This window comes from Chrysemys picta, chromosome 7, assembly GCF_011386835.1.
Source record: "Chrysemys picta bellii isolate R12L10 chromosome 7, ASM1138683v2, whole genome shotgun sequence".
In the NCBI taxonomy this organism is placed as follows: Eukaryota; Metazoa; Chordata; order Testudines; family Emydidae; genus Chrysemys; species Chrysemys picta.
In genome coordinates this window covers 126,833,192-126,859,106 of record NC_088797.1, presented here as the reverse complement: position 1 = coordinate 126,859,106, position 25,915 = coordinate 126,833,192, and the positions used below count along the sequence as shown (strand labels likewise).

General features: G+C 56.0%; 1 protein-coding gene across 2 annotated transcripts in view; it reads left to right on the top strand.

The window, feature by feature from the left end:
- FGF8 (fibroblast growth factor 8) overlaps nucleotides 1-25,915 on the top strand; it is a 50,770-nt gene that overhangs the window by 10,560 nt on the left and 14,295 nt on the right. Inside the window, exons 2-3 of one of the 2 annotated variants that reach the window (XM_065552678.1) lie at nucleotides 20,085-20,217; nucleotides 21,339-25,801. In XM_065552678.1, the coding sequence (XP_065408750.1) occupies nucleotides 25,770-25,801 (32 nt within the window). In that variant the 5' untranslated portion in view covers nucleotides 20,085-20,217; nucleotides 21,339-25,769. Of the gene's footprint in view, nucleotides 1-20,084; nucleotides 20,218-21,338; nucleotides 25,802-25,915 lie in introns of those variants that run through there. The other variant, XM_008179793.4, reaches the window with a different exon arrangement.

Below are 25,915 nucleotides of genomic sequence, written 5' to 3'. Positions count from 1 at the left end.
CCTGGTTCTCAGGACCAACTCACAGCTGGAGAGGTGGGAGGGGAGGAAGCAGAAGGAACAGCAATTCCCCGCTCCCAAAAAAATCAACCCCCCATACCTGCAACGATGGAGGCTATGAGACTATCTCTACTTAGCAACAGAGTGTCCTGTGGCACCTTTGAGACTAACAGGAGTACTGGGAGCATAAGCTTTCGTGGGTAAGAACCTCACTTCTTCAGATGCACGAAAGCTTATGCTCCCAGTACTTCTGTTAGTCTCAAGGGTGCCATAGGACCCTCTGTTGCTTTTTCCAGATTCAGACTAACACGGCTACCCCTCTGATACTATCTCTACTTAGGATGCACTCCATGCTGGTTCTAATGATGCATGGTCCTCAGCTCATGCTGGGCTTGGGTGCCTAAGAAACCCCTCCAATTGACGGATCTGGCAGCCTATGCCTTGCCAAAGGGCTCTTCCATCCCCTCTCGCTATGCATTAGGTGCCTGCTGGGTGGGGCTGTCTCGGTTCATTGGCGCTTGTCTGACGTTGTGTGTTGGAGGCTGGGCTGGGCACACGGTACAGTCAGCTGCTGTCTGAGCACGCTCGAGCAACAGCCAGTTTCTTCCTTGGCTTGGTTTAGGGGTCTCTGTGTCTCCCCAAGGTTGCTAGGACCTGTGACCCTGGCGTGCATGGTATAACTATTGCCCTGGCAAGTGACCATCTCTTCGGACTCTAAGTGGTACCAGTCCCAAGTGTCCAAAAATCATGAGCCTGTCTTGCCCCTGCCCCCAAACATGAGATTGAAAAGAAAATCAGTATATTGTGGGTTCCTTTGAGTTACCTTGCACTTGGGTCATAGGTTCAGGCTTTTCTTCCCAACTTCCTTTTTTTAATGAAAACTGAGAGCCTCCCAAAATCACCTGGCTCCGGGCGCTGGGTCTTTAAGAAAAACACCAAATACCACAAGGGTGGGCGATGCCAAATCTAGTATCCAGCTCTTGCGGCTATGTCCAGGTTAATTCTTTTGGCTCAGGAAGCTCATCAGAAGTTAGTGCTAAGGTTTTGGGCCTGGCCTGGCATGTTTTGCATTTCTTTGCGGTTTGTGCTACGCAGAGTGACCCAACTTTTGCAAAGTGGTTGCTTTGATCCGCGTGCACGACGCTGCAGCTCCTGTCCTCCAGTTCGGTGTACCGATGGCCTCCCCGTGTTCTCTGCTCAGTCTGGTCCCTGCTGTTTGCTTACCTTCCATTCTGCTTGTGTGCCTTGGGTTACATTTATAACCGTCTTTATGATGCTGCGTTCACTGGGGAAGGGTTCCATTTAGCTCCTTGGGTTTGTAAACTGAGTATTGAGTTATTGCTCGGCCCATATTTGGGGAAGGTGATCTGTTGGTCCAGGGCGGGCAGGTCAGCTCCTATTTCCGGATGGTATCAAAGGTGCCGAGAGTATCCAGACGACATGCAGGGCACATTCCTCCATGTTTCTCGGAGGGGAGTCTTCGTCAGTTGGATGCTGGCCAGTTTTGAAGGACAAACTGAGATGGGAGGTGCTGCTGTGGGCCTGGGTGGGGGGCTGTGCTTGGCTAAATGCAAAGCAATGTACCTTTGCTTGCCTCTCCCTTCCAGGAAGCATCTCAAAAGCATCGGTCCTGGGCTCTTGTCTCAGCCGGAGTCCACAGCAGCAGTGGTGGGGCTAGTCCGTAAACCTCCTCCCCACTCTCCGCAGATACCCTGATTACGATCCTGGTATTAACTGAAGACACAAGCACAGAACAAATACACAGCTGCCTTCCGGCCCTGCACCAAAGTGGGGAGAGAGAGAGCTGAGGGTGGGCTAGGTACCCCAATCCTGTCTGAACTCGTTGGCATTACAGTGCAAACATCCCTGCATCTTTAAGTGCCTTTCCAGAGTGGGGGGCATCGGACCGCATCGCTAGCAACAAGGGAAGCAAGAAGGCCGTCACTTGAAAGGGAGGGTTTTTCAAAGAGCCGAGCTGGGACGTGCCGGGGGAATGCGGCTGCTAAAGTCATCTTGGGGGCGCCTGGCCTTTGCTTTCGCCGTTGCTTTCTCCTGTGTGCTTTTAAAATGGTTTTCGGTGTCTCTGTTCCAGACGTCCACCTTGTATTTTTTTTTTCTTTAAAGCTAAAATGATGTTTGTTTTCTGATGGCAACTCCCTGCCCCGCCAGTTCATCATCCTCTGCCTTCGTGACAGGCTCCGTCTGGGATTGCCCAGGTATTCCTCCTCGGGAGAAGGCGATGTCTTTCGTTCCATAGCGGGTCTGCGGAAGGCTGCAGCAGTTCCAGTCCTGGGGAGGCCCCATGCTGCTTCTCCCTCGCCCACTCTCGACAGGTGATTTAGTCTCGGTGGGCGCAGCTGTATTGGCAGCCCTAGAGACGTATGCCCTCTGCCTGCACAGCGGGTATGACCTGGTATTGCCAGGTCCCTCTGCACCCATTGTCCTGTCATGCTGACAAGGGACAGGTGGGAGGTTGGTCTCTGTGGCCCATTCAGATTTTGGCTTCTCCGCTGAGACTCTTGACCAGAGGCCAAAATTAATCCTGGTTTCTTGGAGACATGAACCAGGAATTGGGCTGAGATCCGGTCCAACTCATTTCAGACAAGCTGCTGAAAAATGGGCTGAATCCGAACTCGGGGTCTAGAGGGGACAGGCCGGGGGCAGTGTTCTTAAAGGGGGGATGTCAGCCTCTGACAGAGGAGTCTACTGAAATCTGGGTTTCTTCATCCCTGGCCTGTTGCCCCCACCAAATGCTGTTGCCAAAATCCATCCCCCCCTGCTCGAAACTCTTCTCTGGCTCCCCAGTTCACTCCCTGTTCTTGTTCTCATGCCGCCCATCATGCAGCCCCTGGCCTCCTTTTTTGTGACCTCCCCCCCTTCCCCCCCCCACACCTGACCAGCACCAGCGGCCTCAATGCCCTCTCCTCTTCCTGCAGGCGTCCCTGTGTCTTTTTCATGGCAGCTGCTGGTGGCACGGCCTGCCCGCTTGAAATCGACTTGCTGGCCTCCGTCCCCACCTTGCTCTGATCTCGCTTGGATGCTTCTTCCCACAGCGTCGCCCGTGGAAAAACAAGCAGCAAAGGAAAATTCTGAACCACCAAGAGACCCACTTTGCCTAACAGCAGTACCGGTCGGCCCCTTTCTAGCAGCTGGTGCTTTCCCCTTCCTGCAGTCTGCTCCATTCTCACCTGTCTGCCCAGCCCTCCGTTTAGTTTGCAAGCTGCTTGGCCCAGGGGACCAACTTTGTGTTTCCTCTGAAGCCCTCGGTATGTTCACGGGCCCTATAAAATCATCGTGACACTGCATAAAAGCAAGCGTTTAGCCAGAGAAACCAACAGAAGCCCATAAAGCAGAGAGCCGAGAGAGGACTGACTTTCCAGTGCCCCGGAACAGTGAGATGCAACAGAGGTCCACTCTGGGAGCCCTGACCCCATGCCCGACTGGGGCACTAGGGGGTGCTGTGCTGCAGGGACCAGGGCTCAGCAGGGGGCGCTCTCCCTGCAGAGTCAGTGCTGGCCCCACTGTCCCAGGGTGCTGTAGCTGCTGGGAGCGGGGTGGGGTTCTCAGCTCTCCCCTGGCAGTCGGACCGGCCCCGATAACCCAGCGGGGTGGTAGGTGCAGCTGCAGGTTACATCTTTCGGAGACAAGGTTCTGAGCTAAACCGACTGAGAATATGAGCAGGAAACAAACGAGAAGCTGCCACATTGGGGGTGTGTGTGTGAGAGAGAGAGAGGAGTCACCCAGAAACCTGCTGGGTTTTTTGGGGGAGGGGAAGGTATGTGCAGGACCCTTGCAAAGCGAGCGTCTGTGGTCAGAGAGTGCAAACCAGCCATGTAGCAGGGCCGCACGGAAGCCGGGGCAGACGGCCTGTATATGCAGTAGCCTCGGGGTGGGATGGCCCCCCAGGCTGCGCCGCGCCGAGATGGCGTTGAATAGTGTGGGCAGCATTTGAGGTCCCTCCCATGTCTGCCAACCACTTGGGTCAAGGCTGGATTGCCCCAAGAGCAGCAGATTCCAGTGTTTCTGCTTCCAAGCCCAGCTGGAACCCAGGAGTCCGAGACCGCAGGAGATAAAGGAGAAGAAAAGAAATCAGCCCGACACTTTGTGTCTAGTTTGAACCATGGCCTAAGATTCAAACTTGCTCCCAAACTTGCTGTGAGGCCGCCGGTCCATAGAGACACCGGACACCCCTGGAGAGGTACGTTCCGCTCCACGCCGGGGCCTCCGTCGTCCTTTTCTAGCTGGGCCCTGAGCTGAGTGGCTTGGGAAGTGTTCTTCAATCTGGAACTTCTCCCACGCCCGCCTGGGGGTGGCTGGAGCCCGTGTTCTTCTCTGCCTGCTGCATGGCTGGGCCTAGGCGCCAAGTCTGACTCCTCGTCCTGAACAGGACCTTTCCCACGTTCAGCGGGGGGAGAGGGGAGGTAGGTCTGGTGGGTAGGGGCATGGCCAGCTCGAGAACCAGAGAGAACCCCAGGGTCTGCCTGTGTCCCACAGCCCCGGGACCAGCCCCATCCTGCCCACCGCCACCACGTCCTGCCTCTCCTCTGCTCCAAGGGGTGCCGCGGGCTCACCTCTGCATCGCATGCTTGTTTTCCAGCTCCCCTGGCGCTACCCCGCGCTGTCCTGGGGTACCCAGCCTGGCCAGCGCACGCTGGGGGATCCCGTGGGGCCAGCAGGGCGTCTGAGGCGGGGAGCAGGGTGTCTGGGTTTGACACTCTAGAGGTCAGTTGTTTCCTCAAACTTCTTCCTTCATGTTGAATCTTTAAACCCCCCAAAAGGCCGGGAAACAGAATGGGGGGGTCACAGTTGGCACAGGGGGGGCGGCGGCTGTGAATGGCACAGACAGCAGTGTCCCCTCAGCACCGCTCTCACCAGATATAGAGACGGTAGGACCCGGCGTAGGGGGCTTGGACCGGGGTCTCTGGTGGAGAGAGATTGGCCGGGGCAGCTGGGACCCCTCTCTCCCCTCCTGGGTGGCCCCAGGGTGGTGCGAAAGGATGGGAGCAGGAACCAGGCAGAGCCAATGAATGGTTCCTCTTTGGTCCTGCAGACTCGAGAACGTCATAAGAACATAAGAACGGCCACACCAGGTCAGCCCAAAGGTCCATCTAGCCCAGTATCCTGTCCGCTGACAGTGGCCAATGCCAGGTGCCCCAGAGGGAGTGACCAACAGGCAATGATCAAGTGATCTCTCTCCTGCCATCCATCTCCATCCTCTGACAAACAGAGGCTAGGGACACCATTCCTTACCCATCCTGGCTAATAGCCATTAACGGACTTAACCTCCATGAATTTATCCAGTTCTCTTTTAAACGCTGTTGTAGTCCTAGCCTTCACAACCTCCTCAGGCAAGGAGTTCCACAAGATGACTGTGTGCTGCGTGAAGAAGAACTTCCTTGTATTTGTTTTAAACCTGCTGCCTATTAATTTCATTTGGTGACCCCTAGTTCTTGTATTATGGGAATAAGTAAATAACTTTTCCTTATCCAGCGTCGCTCCTTTTCTCCTGGGCCTTTATTCTGAGAGAGCCCAAGCTGCTTCACCGACTGGCTGTGTGTGAGGCAGGACAGTCCAGTGGTCAGAGCAGGTTCAGTTCCATGCCCCAGGTGCCCATCTGGTCAGTGGGGATGGCAGGCCTCCATTGAGACTGGGAGGCGCTCAGAGACAACGGTGGTGGGGCCCGTAAAAGTTCCTTAGATGTGCTGAAAGCCCCTCTGACATGCAGCACCTCTGGGGTGGGGAGCTGCTGCTGGCTAGCCCCTGGTACCCTGCACAACACGGGGCCGGAACAGGAAATGTTGGCCAAGGATAGCTGGAGGCTCTTTGTGAAATAAGTTGTGTTTGGGGGATGGGGGTCCTGGCATCATAGCGGAGAGGTCCAAGGCTGGATGGGTTTGGGGTGTCGCCCCCTGGATGGGCTCCCCTCACGACCCAGGATCAGGCGGGTCAGCGGGGGGCAGCGTGGAGGGAACGTGGCTGTGTGCTGTGCTGTCCCCCCCCCCCATAAGAGCAGGCTCGGCAGTTCTGAGGGGGGCTGGGCTCAGTGTCATGGGGTGACAGTGTCCCTCCATTTAACCCCCTGCCAGGACTGGCTCTCCTTTGCTGCCCTCCCCCACCCGAATGCTGCGCGGTTGCACCCTGCGGTTGGCTCTCCTGCACTGAGGTCGGGGGGAGCTGTCTGTCCTGGGGGCCAGGATGTCAGAAGGGGCATAACCCTGGTGTTTTGCAAACTCCTGGGGTCAGCGGTTCAGCTGCTGCAGGGCCGGGGGTCCTGACACACACGGGCGTTCAGGCTGGAGCTGGAAGCAAACAAACGAGGCTTGAGTTACAGCTCCGGGCGGGCTCCTTCCCCACCCCCAGGGTTCGCCTTGACCAGCATTTAGTAACCCTGTGTCCTGAGATTTGCAGCTCTCTCTGGAGTGAGCAGCAACCGCTGGGACGGGGTTTCCCAAAGCCTTGGTAGCTGGCGCAGATCCAGCAGCCTCCCTGGAACCTCTTTGCCTTCTCCTGCAGGGGCAGGACGACAAGCGAAGGGCCCTGAGCCTCATGCACGTTGGCTCCCCAGCTTTGCTCTCTTCCCCACACCTAGCCAGGCACATTGTGACACACCCGCTTGGGAATTCCCCTTTCTTCTCTCCTGGGAGGCAGCAAGGGACTCTCTCTCCCTTAGCAACAGGCATCGGCTCTGGGGCGCCCAGTGGAACCAGGCTGATGCCCTGGCCTGGCAGGGGCTGCTGAAGCCAACCCCACTCCAGTGCCTCACCCACAGAGCCATGTGCACGTTGGGCACCCCTGGCGCACTCACAGCCCAGCGAGGCCGTGCCGCCCCATTTTGCATAGCTGAGAGGGGTGTGCATAGAGAGAGGAAGCACCCTACCCATAGGCTGCTCCGCGAGTCAGCTGCAGGACTGGGATTAGAACCCAGGCCTTCCTAGGCCCCAGTTCCCAGCACTGTCCACTAGACCACACTGCCTCCATGGGAGGGGATCAGCATTTTATTGGTGAGGATCGGTGTAATGCATGCACGGTTCTTGCACGTCACACGTGTGCACGTCCGTCCGTCCCCCGTGAGCACACCGCCCTCACTAGTCCCCTTCCTGCATACTCACTCCCCCCCGCACATAGAATCATAGAATATCAGGGTTGGAAGGGACCTCAGGAGGTCATCTAGTCCAACCCCCTGCTCAAAGCAGGACCAATCCCCAACTAAATCACCCAGCCAGGGCTTTGTCAAGCCTGACCATAAAAACCAATAAGGAAGGAGATTCCACCACCTCCCTATATAACCCGTTCCAGTGCTTCACCACCCTCCTAGTGAAATAGTTTTTCCTAATATCCAACCTAGACCTCCCCCACTGCAACTTGAGACCATTGCTCCTTGTTCTGTCATCTGCCACCACTGAGAACAGCCGAGCTCCATCCTCTTTGGAACCCTCCTTCAGATAGTTGAAGGCTGCTATCAAATCCCCCCTCACTCTTCTCTTCTGCAGACTAAACAATCCCAGTTCCCTCAGCTTCTCCTCGTAAGTCATGTGTTCTAGCCCCCTAATCATTTTCGTTGCCCTCCTCTGGACTCTGTCCAATTTGTCCACATCCTTTCTATAGTGGGGGGGGGGGCAAAACTGGATGCAATACTCCAGGTGTGGCCTCACCAGTGCCGAATAGAGGAGAATAATCACTTCCCTCGATCTGCTGGCAATGCTCCTACTAATACAGCCCAATATGCCGTTGGTCTTCTTGGCAACAAGGGCACACTGCTGACTTATATCCAGCATCTCATGCACTGTAATCCCCAGGTCCTTTTCTGCAGAACTGCTGCTTAGCCAGTCGGTCCCCAGTCTGTAGCAGTGCCTGGGATTCTTCCTTCCTAAGTGCAGGACTCTGCACTTGTCCTTGTTGAATCTCATCAGATTTCTTTTGGCCCAATCCTCCAACTTGTCTAGGTCACTCTGGACCCTATCCCTACCCTCCATCATATCTACCTCTCCCCCCAGCTTACTGTCATCTGTGAACTTGCTGAGGGTGCAATCCATCCCATCATCCAGATCATTAATAAAGATGTTGAACAAAAATCGGCCCCAGGACCGACTCCTGGGGCACTCCGCTTGAAACCGGCTGCCAACTAGACATGGAGCCATTGATCACTATCCGTTGAGCCCGACGATCTAGCCAGCTTTATATCCACCTTACAGTCCATTCATCCAGCCCATACTTCTTTAACTTGCTGGCAAAAATACTGTGGGAGACTGTTTCAAAAGCTTTGCTAAAGTCAAGATGTATATCCCATCCACCGCTTTTTCCAGATCCACAGATCCAGTTATCTCATCATAGAAGGCAATCAGGTTGGTCAGGCATGACTTGGTCTTGGTAAATCCATGTTGACTGTTCCTGATCGCCTTCCTCTCCTCCAAGTGCTTAAAAATGGATTTCTTGAGGACCTGCTCCATGATTTTTCCAGGGACTGAGGTGAGGCTGACTGGTCTGTAGATTCCAGGATCCTCCTTCTTCCATTTGTTAAAGAATGGCACTACATTAGCCTTTTTCCAATCGTCCGGGGCCTCCCCCGATCGCCATGAGTTTTCAAAGATAATGGCCACTGGCTCTGCAATCACATCAGCCAACTCCCTCAGCACCCTTGGATGCATTAGATCTGGACGCATGGACTTGTGCATGTCCAGCTTTTCTAAATAATCCTTAACTTGTTCTTTCACAATTGAGGGCAGCTCACCTCCTCCCCATACTGTGCTGCCCAGTGCAGCCATCTGGGAGCTGACCTTGTCTGTGAAGACTGAGGCAAAAAAAGCATTGAGTACTTTAGTTTTTTCCACATCCTCTGTCACTAAGTTGCCTCCCCCATTCAGTCAGGGGCCCACACTTTCCTTGACTTTCTTCTTGTTGCTAACATACCTGAAGAAACCCTTCTTGTTACTCTTAACATCTCTTGCTAGCTGCAACTCCAAGTGTGATTTGGCCTTCCTGATTTCACTCCTGCATATCTGAGCGATATTTTTATACTCCTCCCTGGTCATTTGTCCAATCTTCCACTTCTTGTAAGCTTCTTTTTTGCGTTTAAGATCAGCAAGGATTTGACTGTTAAGCCAAGCTGGTCACCTGCCATATTTACTATTCTTTCTACACATCAGGATAGTTTGTTCCTGCAACCTCAGTAAGGATTCTTTAAAATACAGCCAGCTCTCCTGGACTCCTTTCCCCCTCATGTTATTCTCCCAGGGGATCCTGCCCATCAGTTCCCTGAGGGAGTCAAAGTCTGCTTTGAAGGCCAGGGTCCATGCCACTAGATAGTCAGGTTTGTACTGAAGGGCTCGGCCTTCTGACGGCAAGAGTCCACGTGTGCAATTCGGAGTTGATGGCTGCAGCCAGATGGCTCCGGAAAGGTGATTTTTCTGGAGATTTGTAGTGCGAGCTCAGGTTTGCTCTTTGGGTGCGGTAGCTCGGAGCTTACCGGGATCTTGCTGCGTTTCCCAGAATGGGCTTCGTTTCCAAAGACTAAAGCGCCGTCGTTGGAATCCATCAGTCCCAAGGGAGTAGGAGTCTCCTGGCCTGGGGTAAAGCCCCGAAGGATAGACTATGGGGAGCAAGGCAGGGAATGAGCTAACTCGGGCTACTCCAGCTCTGACATCTCCAGTTGAGGTGCAGGGATGTGGGGGCAGAGCGGGTGGGCAGGCCGGGATCGGGGGACTCTGGGATCTCATGGCCTGACGGGCCCATTGTGCGTGGCATACATGACTTACGCGTCGCTAGTAACTAGTGGGAGGAGCTGTGCCCCCCAGCCCAGAGCCACCCTGCGCGCTTTGCCCCGGGGCCAGCTGTATGCTGTGGGTAGAGAATACAAGGTCATTCCCATGTATCACACCGGGGGGGGGGGGTGTTAAAGGCATCCCTTACCTGTGTGCGGGGGAGTGTTAATGAAAAGCAGCAGGAACGCCCGGGGCGCTCAGCTCCGCTCAGCCATGGACAAGCTGCCCTTGACTCTGAAATGCACCATTAGCGCCAGGGTCCCTTTGTACAGGCTCGGCGGGCGGGAGCGGGAGGCTGGAGAGCAGGAATCTCTCTTGGCTGAGGGGCGTCTGGGCTTGCGTGCTTTGGGTGGCAATGGCCCAAACCTTGTCCTAGCCCAGTCAGACACCTGCCCCAGGCCCCGATTTCCCTGCCCTTCGCCTGTCTTTCGGGCGGTGCCCTCAGAAGCATGTGTGAGGCTGGGGGACGTGGGTAGAGACTGTCACTTAACGTGACACTGGCCACCCACCGCTCCCTGGCGTCCAGGCTGGGGGATGTGGCGTCCAGGTCTCTGCACCGGAAGGCTCCTTTCCTGTGTGCAATTGCCCGGTTCTGGCGTCCCCTTGGGGCAGTCGGAAAGCGTCCCAGCGCCCTCGGGGCGGAAGGGCTGCCATCTCCATCTCGCCAAGGCACAGCGATTCTCTCTGGGGGAAAGGCCATTACGCAAGGAGCCACTCCACGGAATCGGAAGGGCCTTGGAGCCCGGGAGCTTTCGTTGTCCTGAGGGTGAGTAGCGTATTATCGCCTCTTGCGATACGTGGGTACCGTGTGAGGCACCTCTGCCCTCTCCTGGTTAGCATGTGAACTGCTCAACTCTGTGTCATAGGCCCTACGTTGGTAACAGCTAGTGGAGAGTCTCCTTTAGCTCAAGTGGCAAAGGGGGTCCATCTATGCCCTAAGACAATGCGTCTTTTATCTGTTTGGATTGTGAGTGCTTCAGAGTAGAGACTTTCTCTGACTGAGTGTGTACAGCACCTTGCACACTGGAGACCTGATCTCAGTTAGGGCTCTAAGCGAGGGGATCTCAGCCTTTTCCACACTGAGACGCCCTTCCCGTGTTCTCAGGAGCTAGGTGGGCTCCATCTGTGCACAGCAGGTAGGGAACCCCTGCTTTAGGCACCAGGCTATGTGGGAAGAGGTGGGAAAGCTGGTCAGAAAACAGAATTTCTGTTCGTTGGGAAATTCCAACATTTTGTCTTTTGTTTTTGTTCCGAATGGTAATGAAAATACTGAAATTTCTCATGGCTCGGAGGTTCCAAAAATATACAATCCCGAAACATTGACTCGTTCTGTTTCAATCGGGCAAAACCGTTTCATTGCAATAATGTCAAAGCATGATTTAAGCCCCAATAAATTATTAAAATTACGATTTTAATCTAGTGCAAACTTCTAAATGAAATGAATCAAGGTTCTCAAGTCAAAATGAAACGTCTTTGCCTTGTTGAAACAAAAGGGGAAAGTTCAAATGATTCATTGCCACATTGTTTCCGGCAAAAATGTTGTTGAAATCAACATGTTCCTACAGAACGTTTTGAGTTGATAGATTCGAAGGGGCTGTTGTGATCACCTAGTCTCAGCAGCTACGGAACCCGGGGCATTGGACAGCCCCGAATTCATTCCTGTCTGAGCCAGAGCAGAGTGTTTAGAAGAACATCCCATCTTGATATAAAAACGGCCAGCGATGGAGAATCCGCCACAACCCTTGGTAAGTTCTTCCAATGATTAATTACTGTCACTTAAAAATGTACGCCTTATTTCCGGTCTGAATTTGTCTAACTTCAACTTCCAGCCGGTGGATCACGTTAGACCAGCGGTTCTCAAACTGTGGGACCCCCCTTTGAATGGGGTTGCCAGGGCTGGCTTAGACTTGCTGAGGCTCAAGACTGAAGACCGAGCTCCACTACCCAGGGCCGACACCAAAGCCCGAGGGCTTCAGCCCTGGGTGGCAGGACTCAGGTTACTGGCCTCCTGCCTGGAGCTGAAGCCCTTGGGCTTCAGCTCTGGCCTCCCTGCACGGAGCACTGGGGCTCGGGCTTGCCCCCCGCCAGCAGTGAGACTTGGGTGGGCTCAGGCTTTGCCCCCCCCCCCCCCTTCCTGAGGTCGTGAAGTCATTTTTGTTGTCAGAAGGGGCTCGCGGTGCAATGAAGATTGAGAACCCCTGCGTGAGACCTTCCTCTGCTAGATTAAAGAGCTGTCTGCTAGCAGAAATCTCCTCCCCATGTAGGGACATGAGTTGATCACAGTGTCCACCTCTAAACCTTCTCTTGGATAAATCAAATACATTGAGCTTCCTGAGTCTCTCACAATGAGGCAGTTTTCCCAGTTCTCAGAATGTTCCTGTAGCTTTTTTCTGAATCTTCTCCAATTTGTCAACGTCTTTTCTTGACGTGTGGCCATCAGAGCAGGACACAGGATCCAGTAATGGGTTCACTAATGCCGGATACAGGGGTAACGCCACCTCCCTGTCGCTACTTGATATTTTTCTGCTTTCCACATCCCAGGATCGCGTTGCTCTCTTAGCTATAGTGTCACGCTGGGGGCTCATGTTCAGTTGGTTTCTACCATGACCCCTAAGTCGTTTTCACTGTCCTTGCATTCCAGGATACAGTCCCCCGTCCTGTAACTGTGGCCTACATTCTTCGTTCCTAGATGTCTGACCTTGCATTTGGCTGTGTTAAAGCTCATGTTCAGATGAGACCGTCTTACCCAGAGATCCCGGCTGGTCTATATAACTGTCTGTCATTCTTTACCACTCCGCCAATTTTTGTGTCATCTGAAAATTCTACCATTTTCTTCCAGGTGATTGATAAAGATAGTGAGTAACATTGGAACAAGAACAGATCCCCACTGGGATCCCCCTAAAACACCCCCATTGGATAATGATACTGACTTACAATTTGGTTTTGAGATCTATCAGTTAGCCAGTTTTTAATCCATTTAACATGGGCTGCAATGACTTTGCATAGTGCTAATGTCCTGCCGCACTAAGCCAAATGCCTCCCTGACGTCTGTGTCAACACCATATTAGAACATACGTTGTTCAAATGAGCCCACCTCATCCGAGGCCCATGGCCTTTCTGTAACTCAGTCAGTCGTTCCATCCTCCTGAAACATCGAGATCTCCCCATTTACCTAAAAGGTGGCTTACGAAGTGGGGGCAGAGAGCTTTCTGCTCAGGTTGGCTGTCTGAATTTGGGGTGTGAGATGGCCCAGGTCCAAGGCACCTGCTTGCTGAATGGACCGGGCAGGCTGCACTGGCTGAGGGTACCTCTCCACTCCTGCAGTCACAGTAGAACCCTGCAATGTGGCAGGATCCACCCGCTGACGGCCAGACACGAGTGTGGACTCACCCTCTGTGTGTGCAACCTGGGCGTTGCTGCTGCTAGACGCTGGGCTCCGTCCAAGAGGTGAGCTGATAGCAGGAGTCGCGCCGAGCTGGTCTTGGCTGGGAATTGGGAGGAACGTGGGTGGTTTGGCTGGCAGTCGCCTTCTCCTCACTGAGCTGGGGGCTGGGCCCTGCTGGGAATTGCCTCTCAGTGGCTGAGCTGGGAGGAGCGGCAGTGGGCTGCTCTCGGCTGGAAGGAGCCTCTTCGGCTGAGCCTGTAGGGGGCGTGCTAGGCTGGTCCCGGCTGCGAGGGGCTCTACTCCGCATTCCCCCTCCTGCGGATCTCGCCGGGCGATTTGCTGCAGGACCCTTCCCGAGCAGCCATCTCTGCCCGTGCGTTTCCAGTTTCCACTTGTGGCCCTTCGCGCAGGCCCTGCCAGTAGGGTGACCAGATGTCCCGATTTTATAGGGACAGTCCCGATTTTTGGGTCTTTTTCCTATATAGGCTCCTATTACCCCCCACCCCCTGTCCTGATTTTTCACACTTGCTGTCTGGTCACCCTGCCTGCCAGCACTCTCTAGGCTGCTAGCGCCATTCCTCTGCCCTGTGGGTCCCTTTTGCAGGGAAACGCTGCAGCTCCCAACCGGGCCCCAGCTTTCCCTCTTGCCCTGGCCCTGAGGGGCGGGGGGCATGTGGCTGGGGTGCAGAGGGGCTGCAGGGCAGGACTTAGGGGCATGCAGCAGAGCTGGGAGGGAGCCTAGGGCTGGAATAGTGGGACAGGAGGCTGCAGGCTGGGACTGAGGGGGGGATCAACTCAGCTGTTTGCTTGCAGAGCACCTACTTGTGCTGGGCCGGATCCCGCCCCCAGATGCTGCCTGCGGCTCCCCTGGACTCTGTTGCATCTGGGGACAGAGTTGACTCCATTGCTGATGCTCTCAGCTCCTCACTTCCACGAGAATCAGATTCCCTGGCTTCCGAAAGCGCACGGCGCCGGCACGGCGAATGGCCTGCATTCCCCCAAGGATGGCGCCTGCCGCGGGACTGCTAGGAGGAGGAATTTGGTGCAGCACGCAGCAGCTCCCGGATCCTGCACCAGGGCGCTGGGGCCGAGTCGGGAGCACTGGGAAGGGAAACGATCCCCATCTTGGGAACCCCACTCCGCACCTGCACATCCTTGGGACAAACAGCTGGCCACCGAGCTCTCTTGTGGGATTCTTCTCCATGCCTACCTAATATTACTGATGCCACCTTGTGGAGACAGGCAGAACTGGCAGGGGAAACATCTGTCTCGTTGCCAAGAGGTTGCTCTTAGCATTTACTTTGAAGATGCTTTTTCAAGGAGATCACCCTAAACCTAAGGGGCGGTAAAGTGGAGCTTCTTGAGGATGTTTTGCCTGAAGGGGAAAAGTCCCTGACCTTAGGACCTTCGCTGACTTGGGGAGTTTCTCTGGGTGTTTCATGAGCCCCTTAGAACGGATTTAAAATTGTGTGTGTGTCTGTCTGTCATTCACTCGGAGCCCAAATCATTTGTACCATCTTCAAAGCGCTCCGCAGACATTACTACACATGCAGGGGAATTTTCTCGCCTGCATAAGCTCAGATCACCATGTGTGTGCACCCACATGGGAGATTCCGCATGTGGAGGAGACTGTGTTTGTGTCTACACTGCAATGTGTACATGGGCGATTACATGTTCCTATGCATAGACGGTGTTTCTGGGGCTAGTCTCAGGTTGTGGAAGGGCTGGCGTCACACACCTCTGTGTGGCAGCTGCCCGCTGAGCAGAGCAGGGAATCCCTTGTGGGGTCTAAATCTTGGGCTGCCACATCGCTACCTCAGCAATCGCTGCTTGGTACAGCAAACACCTGGGTAGGGTGGAATTGGCACCGGCAGGAGATGAGCCGTGAGTCTAGCAGACACGGTGGCTCCACGGGACACCAGACTAACTGGACAGCGGCTGTGGGGTCTTGGGCACACTATGATGGTTGTGATGGCTCACGATGACCCAGGAACCCCGAGCGCGACGCTGGAGATGCTGCAGCCACCCGGCTTGTCGGATGTAGGCTGGGGCGCTGGCTCCTCGCGCCACTGGCACTGGTGTCTAGGTGACTCGCAGCAGGCGGACACGTTCCACGCTCTGTGAAGTGGTTGGAGCTGGGCTCCAGAGACGCCAGAACCCCAGGGTGGATCGGAGGCGGTGAGACCCTCACTGGCCTGCAGATGCCAGGAGCTGAGGGCACAAGGAGGCGCCAACCCAAGGGCACTGGGACCTGAGGGTGCTCAGGTGTCTCCTACCCTGGGGGTACAGCCCCTGGCACGGCTGAGCTCTCAGCACTACTGCAACGCTAGTGTGAATATGACAGCATGTGCCCGGGGCCGGCCGTGCCTGGGGCAGTCACAATGAGGGGGTCTATTGGCACGGGACGCACCCTGTGACTGTGTGTGTGCGCGCCCGCTCAGCAGATGGGTGCTAGCTGTGCGCGCCTGTTAGGGCCAGGTGGCCTGGGGCTAGCCAGCCCTGTGGGATTAGCCTCGCTGGGTGTAGGGCTTAACGAGGGAGGAAGCCCCACAGGTAGGAGCTGGCTGGGAAGGAGAGCAGCCCAGCTGGGTTGTGGCTGGTGAGCAGAGCCGTGAGGAGTGGAGCTAACTCCTGGAGTGGGCCCTGGAACAATGGGCCAGGTGCTGGGGCTGGGGCAGTCGGTCCTGGGGCCAGGTGCTGGTCGGTTCTGGGACCGGTGAGGCGGGGGGGGGGGGGGGCGGAAGTCAGTCCTGGGGCCAGGTGCTGGTCGGTTCTGGGACCGGTGAGGCGGGGGAAAGTTGGTCCTGGGGCCAGGTGCCGGGGGGAAGGGCGATCCTGGGGCCAGGTGCCGGTCGGTTCTGGGACCGGTGGGGCGCGGGGGTGAGGGGGGGCAGAATTCAGTCCTGGGGCCAGGCACCGGGGGGAAGCGCGGTCCTGGGGCCATTGTTCCACAAGAGGAGCAGGGAGTGGGTGCAGCGGGGAGTCCCCTGGCAAAGGCTGCCAGAGTCCTCTGGGCGGGGAGGCTGTGGACGCTGCTGGGGAAAAGGCCTCCTGCAGGAAGCCATAGGAGGCCGTGCTCAGTGAGTGGAGTGCGGCAGACTCCTGCAGGAGGCCCTGAAGCAGGAAGGTGTGGGACAGGGAGAACCCCCTGGGATCCCAGCCCAGCCGGGGCCAGAGGGACTGGTTTGTGGCACTGCCTGGAAAGAGATTCTAGGTGCGGCCCTGGGTCTGCCAGGCGTCTTGGCAGCGCCTGTTCTGACCCAGTGGCCTCGCCTGCCGGCCCTTCCTCTCTCAGGGGACAGGGCTGTGAGCTCTGGGCTTTGGGCTGCCCTATCCCTATCCCCGGCAGGGGGCAGGACTGGCTCCTCCCTCACTGCAGCGGGATTGCAGCACACGGAGCCACACCCCGCTTGCTGGAACGGAGCTACCGTGAAGGTTGGCAGCCCCGGACTTCAGCGCAGGCTGAATGCGCCTGCCCGGCTCCTTGGGTGCTTACTTGGGTCGCTAGCCAGATCGACGTCCGTGCTGCCATGGTCTCACTGCTAGGTCAAAGACAGCTCAGGCATGTCTACACATGCTGCAATCACACCGCCTCCTGCAGTGTAGACGTCCCCCAAAAGGGGGTACTATGGAGTGGGATGGGGGGAATCCTTGATCCCCAGTTGTGCCCATCCAGCCCACACCAGCTTTGGCACATGGGGTGGCTCTGATCTCTGCGGCCTGCCCACGAGGATAGGCCCCCTGAGCCAGGAGATCAGGAAGCAGTCGGACAGCGAGAAGTGACTCGATCCTGGACCAGGAGTACCTACGTGGGAAGGAGAATGCTGATAGCCCAGGGCTCTTTAACCTAGCAGAGGCAGAACGGGGTCCAGGGCGTGGAAGATGAAAGGCCAGACTAGAAATAAGGCCCATGTTTTTCACAGGGGGTGGGGACAGCCCGTTCCTAGGGAGGTGGGACTCGCTGGGTTGAGCTCTGACCTGTGCTACGCAGAAGGTCGGACTAGGGGCCACAATGGTCTCTCCTGCCTTCATATCTGTAAAGGGGAAGTTCCCAGTGAGTGCAATGAGGTCTTGGAGAGCAGAATTTTGCCCTTAGGCTGCGGGGGCCGGCCCGTCAGCCCCCCCGACCTCTGTGACGCCCCTTTTACAGCAGCTGAGGAGCTGTGAAACGAGCTGCGTTCCAGGGGCTGAGTGTTTTGACTCTCCCGGTTCGCTACAGGCGGCCTGCAGAGGGGCCTTTGCGGGTTTCTTTCAGGCGGATAAAGAAATCCCCAGTGGGTTGGTTTCTTGCTTTAGAAAAAGGCCAAGTTGTGCGTCTCCTGATTCCGAGGGATACCTGCGGGGATTGTTAATTGTATTACCGCAGCAACTAGGAGACCCAGTCCCAGACCAGGGCCCCAGCGCGCTAGGTGCTGCACAAACACAGGACAAAAAGAGCTCACAAGTGTGAGACAAGATATGACAGATGGATACAGACGGGGTGGGGGGGGGGGGAGTCCAAGGAAACAATGAGACAATAAACCGACCAGTTCTCCAGCCACCCATAGAGCCTTCTAGGGGAGATGAGACCAAACTTCTGAATGTATGTGAGGGGAAGCCCTTTAAGAAACAATCAAACCTCTCAGGCGTCCGTAGATCTCCAAATGAGCATAAGTGTCAGCCCCATTTCACAGATGGGAAAACTGAGGCACTGAGAGGGGAAAGTGACTTGCCCCGGTCACCCAGCAGGGTTAGGAATAGAACCCAGGTGTCCTGGTACCTAGCTCTACCCCCTAAACCACACTGCTCTCATCTTCTCAGTGTTAAACAGCAGGCAAGATGCGGTGGCAGTTTTCTGTGCCTATTAGCGACGGTGGGAGCTGGACCCCCCGTGCGGGATAAATGCAGCTCTGGCATCATGCTGGGCGGTTGGGAGAGTGCGGCTGCCTCTGGCTTATCCCCCATTGAAACTATTTTACAGCTGTGAGTGGCACTTCAACCTGCATGTCAAGAGCGGGGGCACCCGGAGCTGGCTGAGTCCTGCTAGCCTAGCCTGTTAGCTCGCTGCTGACCCTGACCCCGCACCGCCTGTCATAAATCTCCCCTGGTCAGTGCAGCCTGCTCCCATCTCTCCGCTGCCGGCTGTGTGTCTGCTCTGGGATCTGATCTACGCCTGGCGGGGGTGGGGGTTCGAATGCTGCTGCTCTGTCTGTGCCGTGGGGATGCTACCAAGACACAATGAAGGGGTGAGCAGAGTTTCCCATTCCCTTATAGCAGGATATGAACACGGGGCCTGATTTGGCTTCTGTTGAAGGCAAAGGAAGTTTGGCCATTGACTTCAATGCGGGCAGGCTTGGGAGAAGGGAGATGGGGTTTGTACCCCTTGTTTGATTTTGGTTTTTAGAGGAGGGGGGCTTATTTTACTTCAGAATAGCAGGAAAATCTAATCTTGTCACCCCGGCTTTGCTGGAGGTCTCCTCGGGTGACCCAGAGAGATGGTCTGGGGAGCTTTCTCGGCCCTTAACCAGAGAAAGATTTTCTCCCAAGTGTGTCTCCTAGCTTTGAGTTATAGGTTTTAGCACAAGCAAAGCATTTGCTAAGAGGGTGGGTAAAAATCCCTTCCCCACTCAGCAGATCAGATTTCACTGTCAGTCCTGCCAGTTCTTCAGTTGTCCATAGAATCTTCTGGATAACAGAAGATTAGACAAGACCTGGATTCCTAATGTGAAAAGCAAGCGGGGGACCCACTAGCCAGCCTGCGCCACCCCAGCGATGGGAGAGGGAGCTGAAGTCCATTCTGCCTGGCTACAGCCTTGGGAGCTCCACGCTGCTGGGGTGTGACAGGGAAAAAGAGCTTGTCCGGATTAGACCAGGTGGAAATTTGCAGATCCAGCCATTGGAAATGGCCCTTACTGACTGGTAAACTGAGCAAATACTGCACGACCAGGGCTGGTGGCCAGCCGCTGTGTCAGTTTCACAGCAAAGTGACCGGGGGCATTTGCACTTTGTGATGAAGTTAACCAAGGATCCTTTAACCCGTCACATTCCTTCTCCCAGAGCTTTTTAGGGCAGCCTCCTGTCTCCTCCCTTCTTCCTAGAGGTCACTTTAGCTGAGGAGACGGTTTCGGGGAAGCATTGGCCTAGGAGCTAAATTCCACATGCTCTCTAGTCCAGTTTTAGCAGGTCTCCCCTCTTGAGATTCCCCACGGGAGGAGAGACATTGCGGTATGAGAAGAAGGAGGGATGTGCATTTGTGTTAGGGCAGGGAGAGGGGTGTGATGAATGTAGGTGTGTGTCCGTAGAGGGGAGGGGGTGTGTGGGAGAGAGAATATCTGGTGTGGGAGAGTGGCTGGTGGGGGTTGTGTTGTGTTGTGTGTGGCAGAGAGAATGCACGGTGTGGGAGAGTGGCTGGTGGAATGGGTGTGGGGTGCGTGGGGGTTGTGTTGTGTTGTGTTGTGTTGTGTGTGGCAGAGAGAATGCACGGTGTGGGAGAGTGGCTGGTGGAATGGGTGTGGGGCGCGTGGGGGTGGCCGATGTGTTGTGTTGTGTTGTGTGTGGCAGAGAGAATGTACGTTGTGGCGGGGTGTGGGGAAGCTCCTTCACTCTGTCACTCAGGCTTCAGGCTGACAGGAGCTGGCTTTCCAGCGCTGCCCGATAGCACTGATTGCTGATTTGAGGAAACAAAATAGCAATTGTAATTACGGGCTTTGATAAGATAAAGGAGGCAGAGGAGGAGAGAGAGCAGGGCGAGAAGGGGGGAGGGAGGGGGCAGCCCGTGAATTAGCAGCTGTCACTCACTGCAGGGCGGGGGGGGGGGGGGAAGGAGCAGGCAGCAAGGGGATAAACATTTTTGGCCAGGTAATTTCTCTGCCCCATCATGCAAACCGGCAGCGTTTGGGGCAGCGCGTCATTAGCAGAGTCACAGTTCTCTCTCCCTCTCATGCCCTTTGTCCCTTACTCGACAGGTGTGAAGATCGCAGTAACCTAATCTGTGATGGGCAAAAGGACACACACACACGCAGAGTGAAAAGACAGCAGCGTGCCCTCCCCATCCTCTCCCTTGGTGGAAAGAGCCCTGCTTGGATGCGCTCATGACAGGTGAGCGGCCTAGAGCTTTTCAGTGTAACACAGAGGATCGATTTTGCCACCTGGTGTTTTCTTTAAACGCCCATTACATGGGTCCCCTGCACCGAACATGCCTCCTTTCCTGCAGCCATCTCCTCCTTCTCCTCCTGCTGGCTGGAATGCTCTCTGCTCCCTCCCATTATCTAGGGGATCTCAATGCTGGGGCAGTACCTGACGCTCACATGGACAGCTGCTTAGTTGGGACCCAAGTCTCCTAGAAAAGGCTCCCTGGGTATTACTCAAGGTTACCATGGAGCAGTGGTTCTCAACCTGCAGCCCGTGGGCCACTTGCAGCCCAATCACCACACAGCTGTGGCCCATGTGACATCCTCTGGGCCATACAGGTCGTATTGGATGAGGCCCACAATGGTAAATAAGTTGAGAACCACTGCCCTGGGGCCTTGTCGAGAATGAAAGCGAGTTGGGTCGGGGACGTTGAGATCTAGAGAAATAGTTTTGGCCCCCTCTCACTGGAGAAACATTTCCACGTAATGAGTGACTCTGGGAAGCTGGGATTCTGGGATCAGGGCGCATACAGCAGTCCAGATTCAGAGGGGGGCAAAGTCTGTTAGATTTACCGGAGAGAATCTATCCAATCCGTGCAGGGCATGGGTTGGCCAAATCAGGCCACTCGCTGTGTGTTGAGCTAACACCCTTTCCCCTCTTCAAATGGGATTCCCATCTCTGCCTGCACTGTCATTTCACAGAGTGTCTGTTCCCTTCCCCACCCTTCTCTGGCTCTGTCCTGGTCTCCGGCTCCCAAGGGTGGCGGGGTGGGTGTGTAGTGCTGGGGTCTCTTTACTAGGAAACATACATGCCCTGGCAGGTCAGTTGTTAGGTGCTTGTTTTCAGTGGCAGGCGGGCAGGTTGGTTGGGTCTAGGATTCCAATGGATGTTGTTTGTAGGGACCCAATGCAGCTGTTGTACAACCTTCCTCGGGTGCTACGGAGGGTCTGAGGACGCAGATTTCCTGATGGCTTTTCCATCTGACCTGCAACGTCGCAGCTCACCTGGCCTTTCCAACACACAAACACATCCTCGAATTGCCTGCTTTCAGGACTTCTGCCTTTGTTTTATTTGGGTTTTTTTTTCAGTGATTCTATTTTGCTTCATCTCATGCACAGCCAGGTGCATGGGCCCGCCTGCAGGATCAGGTAGGGAGCATCGTCTTCATGTGATGTGTGTGTTTGTGTATCTAAATAAGCATGCTGGAAGCTCGAGGGAGGAGAGGTAAAGTTTAAACAGCCCCACCTCCTTTTGCAATAGACAATGAAAAGTTCTTCTTTAAAAAGATCACTGGCATCTTCCTTGGCTGGCTTTTAAACATGCACTGTGGCAGGTTGACTCAGCATGTTTGAAGGTAGAAACTGTAATTAACCTTGTAGGCTTCCTGGCTGAAAGCAAACGCTTTAGTCTGACTGCTCTTGGCTGATTTAACACGAACTCCAGCACCCTCTGGCCAGTGACGAGCGTTCGCAGTAGATTAGTTGTAACTCGTACAACATACAGCCGTTAGAAGCAGCGTATCAGTCCAGGCTGGACTGTCCGATTAATCCACCCATCTCTCCAATCTTTTCACGTGACGTTACTGTTCTGGTGCCTTGCTGCTTCCACAGGTCTGTTCTATCCCCCCCGAGCGCCTACCCATGGTGCATTAGGCACCGTGACTGACATCTGTCACGCGTGAGTCATTCTCGCCCCAGGGGGCGAGCTGTGTGTGTGGTGGAGTGTTTTGGTTTGGGTGACAAGATTTTTGTTTTTTGAAATGCCCATCCTGCTCTGCGTTAGGTCGGGTTTAACCCATCCCTCGTCTACTGGAATGGTAGGCAGGTCAGAGGTCATTACAAGAAAAAGTGCCCAGCACTTCCCTTTACCAGCCAGCACCGGGCTGTATTTGAAGGTGAGTCATCACACACACAACACACACACACGCACGCACACTCTCTGCATGCTCTGGCAGTTTGTGGCGCTGCTGCACTGGCCTTATCAGCAGGCAGCGGGGATAGAATTACCCCAGAGCACAAGGTGTGCCGCTCTCTGAATTCTCCCAGCGCCGGGATCCCTCTCGACCCCCCTCTCTGTTTGTTGTGTTTGGGCTTGAGATAGCGGCAGAGGGTAAATAACATGTCGGGGAGGCGGCCGGGGGGTCTCCAGGGGCTTCATTTGCTGCTGCTGGCCCCCGATCCCAAGACTGGCCCCGCTTGTCGATCGGGGTTCTTGGGCATTGGTGCCGCGTGTGTGTATTTGTGTGTGCTGGGGGAGCGTGGCAAAGAATGTGCCATTAAGCGTGAAGGCCACGGGCCCTGCAGCGTATATATTTGTTGACAGTTTTCTGCCCCCAAAACTCTTGTTTTCCACTGTAATCCTTTTAATGTCTCGCACTTCGGCCTCCCGCCGTCTGCCCCAATCCACAAAGACACAGCACACCCAGCTCTGGCTGCTCTACCGGCAGGCTGGACCCTTCTAACAATTGCTAGGGGAATGGACCAAACACTGTCGCTGGCCCAGAACAGCAGAACCACAAGCCCCGCAGGCCGCAGGTTGATGGGGATGATACAGATCTGTGTGTCTGTGCATGCATTCGGAGACACACTCAGTGTCTGTATCTCTGGCCAAGCTGATAGGCCATCATTGAGGAAACCAGCCCTCTTCAGGAAAGCACTTAAGCAGGTACTTAACTTTAAGCAGGTACTTTAAGTGCTTTGCTGGACAAGAGCCTTGGTTGGTAGCGCTGCCGAATGGGGAAGGCGTTTGCAGCCAGGCTAGGATTTGGGGGTAAGGGGTGAGGACAGGGTCTGGGTTACCTCTAGACTTTCAGCCCCTGATCCCCAAAAGGCTTTCTCAGGTTTTGAAGAGGAAAGTTTCTGCTTTGAGAACCTCAAAGCACAAAGAGAACCTGGCCCCCATCCCATGGAAGAGAGGGGGTGAGGCTCTGAGGGGCCCCGTGTGATGGGCACAGGGGCATGTCCGGGCACATCGGTAATGCCCTGGGTGTCTGGCCCTTTCTCTCTGTGTTAGAAATTAATGTTTTCTTCCTTCTGCAACAGCTGTGTGCGTTGTTACATTGCTTTCCTTCTCTTTGGCCCCCGCTTCTTAGCCCCCTCCCATATCCTCAGTCCAGACACATGGACCTACTCAGCCTGGTTCTCACTGGGCAGCACCACCGCGGGCACTGGAGGTCCACAGGTGGCACCATATGCAGCATATATTCAGCCCTTAGCCTTCCCTGATAACAGCAGCCCCCAGCCGGCTGCTCCTTTTGTTTCTGGCCAGGATTTCCCCCCATCTCGCTTGGGGTTTATTTTTTCCAAGGCCTTTTTTTTAAATGGATCTTGGCATTTCTCTGTTGCGGGGTGTAGGTCGGTACTGTACCACTGCTGTAGTGTGTAGGGTGTGCTTTCCCCTGTAGGGTACTGTACCCACCGCTGTAGTGTGTAGGGCTGTGCTTTCCCCTGTAGGGTACTGTACCCCCACTGTACCCACCGCTGTAGTGTGTAGGGCTGTGCTTTCCCCTGTACCCCCGCTGTACCCACCGCTGTAGTGTGTAGGTCTGTGCTTTCCCCTGTAGGGTACTGTACCCCCGCTGTACCCACCGCTGTAGTGTGTAGGGCTGTGCTTTCCCCTGTAGGGTACTGTACCCCCGCTGTACCCACCGCTGTAGTGTGTAGGGCTGTGCTTTCCCCTGTAGGGTACTGTACCCCCGCTGCACCCACCGCTGTAGTGTGTAGGGCTGTGCTTTCCCCTGTAGGGTACTGTACCCCCGCTGTACCCACCGCTGTAGTGTGTAGGGCTGTGCTTTCCCCTGTACCCCCGCTGTACCCACCGCTGTAGTGTGTAGGTCTGTGCTTTCCCCTGTACCCCCGCTGTACCCACCGCTGTAGTGTGTAGGGCTGTGCTTTCCCCTGTACCCCCGCTGTACCCACCGCTGTAGTGTGTAGGTCTGTGCTTTCCCCTGTAGGGTACTGTACCCCCGCTGCACCCACCGCTGTAGTGTGTAGGGCTGTGCTTTCCCCTGTAGGGTACTGTACCCCCGCTGTACCCACCGCTGTAGTGTGTAGGGCTGTGCTTTCCCCTGTAGGGTACTGTACCCCCGCTGCACCCACCGCTGTAGTGTGTAGGGCTGTGCTTTCCCCTGTAGGGTACTGTACCCCCGCTGTACCCACCGCTGTAGTGTGTAGGGCTGTGCTTTCCCCTGTAGGGTACTGTACCCCCGCTGCACCCACCGCTGTAGTGTGTAGGTCTGTACTGCACCCACTGATGACTTGTGTTGGCTCAGCCACAACCCAAGCACACCTCTGCTCCTTGACACACACGTGTGCAGCTCACAACCCCTGCACACAACCCCCCCCCTTGCTGTGGCTCTAACCCACAAGCCCATTTTCCCAGCACCCTCTGACACCCTACAACCCCCCGCCCTCCCCGCGCCCCCTCCCTTTATCTGCCTCCTGCCCTGGCAGCCGGCCGGTTTCCGCTGCCGGCCCCTCGGCGGCAGAGTGGGGTGCCCTGCGCTGCACAGGCCGGGCGGCGAGGGGCTGGTTCTCAGGCCAGAGGGGAAGGGGGTCTGACATTGGAGAGCGGCAGCCGAGAGGAGGGACCAGCTTCACTCCCACACTTTGCGCCGGGAGAGGAGCGAGCCACACGCCACCGTCCGTCCCCACACGGGGCCATCACCCGGGGAGCCTCCGCCACCAGCCTGCCCGCAGGACTCCCCCAGCCCGTGCGGAGAGCGGGACACGCAGCGCCCAGCCCGAGCCGCCGACCCGTCTCCGGGCGCCTTCCCCTGCGCTCCCGGGGCCCGTGCGCTCGGATCTCTGCCAGCCATGCCCCGGGGCCCCTGCGCCCCTCGCCAGCCTGCGCCCCTCGCCTGGCCCTTTTAAAGCCGGGTCTCGCTTCGCCTCCCTCCAGCCCGCCCCTGGCTGGCTGCCCCCCACCCAAAGCCGCCTCTGTCGCGGGTGGCAGCAGAGCGAGCCCCGCAGAAAGGCCGGGGAGCCTCCCACCAGCCGGCGGAGAGGGGGTCCGCCTGGGCGCACGGACAGGGCACGCCCCGAGACCAGCCCCGCCGCAGCGCCGGTCACTTTCAAGGATTTCTCAGGATCCTGCCATAAGACGGGGGAGTCCCCTCGATTCACCCTCCACCTGCACCCCAACGTCCCCCCTCCTCGCTGGGACGCACCGCGGGCTCCCCACTCGCTGCTCAGGTCCTGCGCTCGCACTGGAAGATTTCGCCCGTCCCCCTCCCACCTTTCTAGTCCCCCCACTCCGTGATCGGACCTGCAGGGGGATGGGCGGGCGAGCCAGCCGGGGACCCCTGCACTGAGTAGCCGCCTCTGCCTTCTCTGCTTGCGGCCAGCTGGTTTGGGGGGGACGCGCCCCTCGGCCCCACTGAATCTTTAATATTTTTTTTTGCAACAACATCAAGGAAAGGACCGTGCTGGAAAAGCCCTTTAAGCCTCCCCTTCTCCCCCCCAGCACCAGCCGCCCACCTCCGACAAAGTTACAGCTCTGTCTAACCACTCAGTCCCAGGATGGAGCCCTCCTCCTCAGTATTTAGCTATTTGTAAGTAATCTCGGCTGAGTTTGTCCCTTTCCCTCCCCCAGCCTTGGTGCAACCCCCCCCCCCCTCCCTTTATTTTCCACATTTATTTCGGCTCCATTTCAAAGCAATCACTTC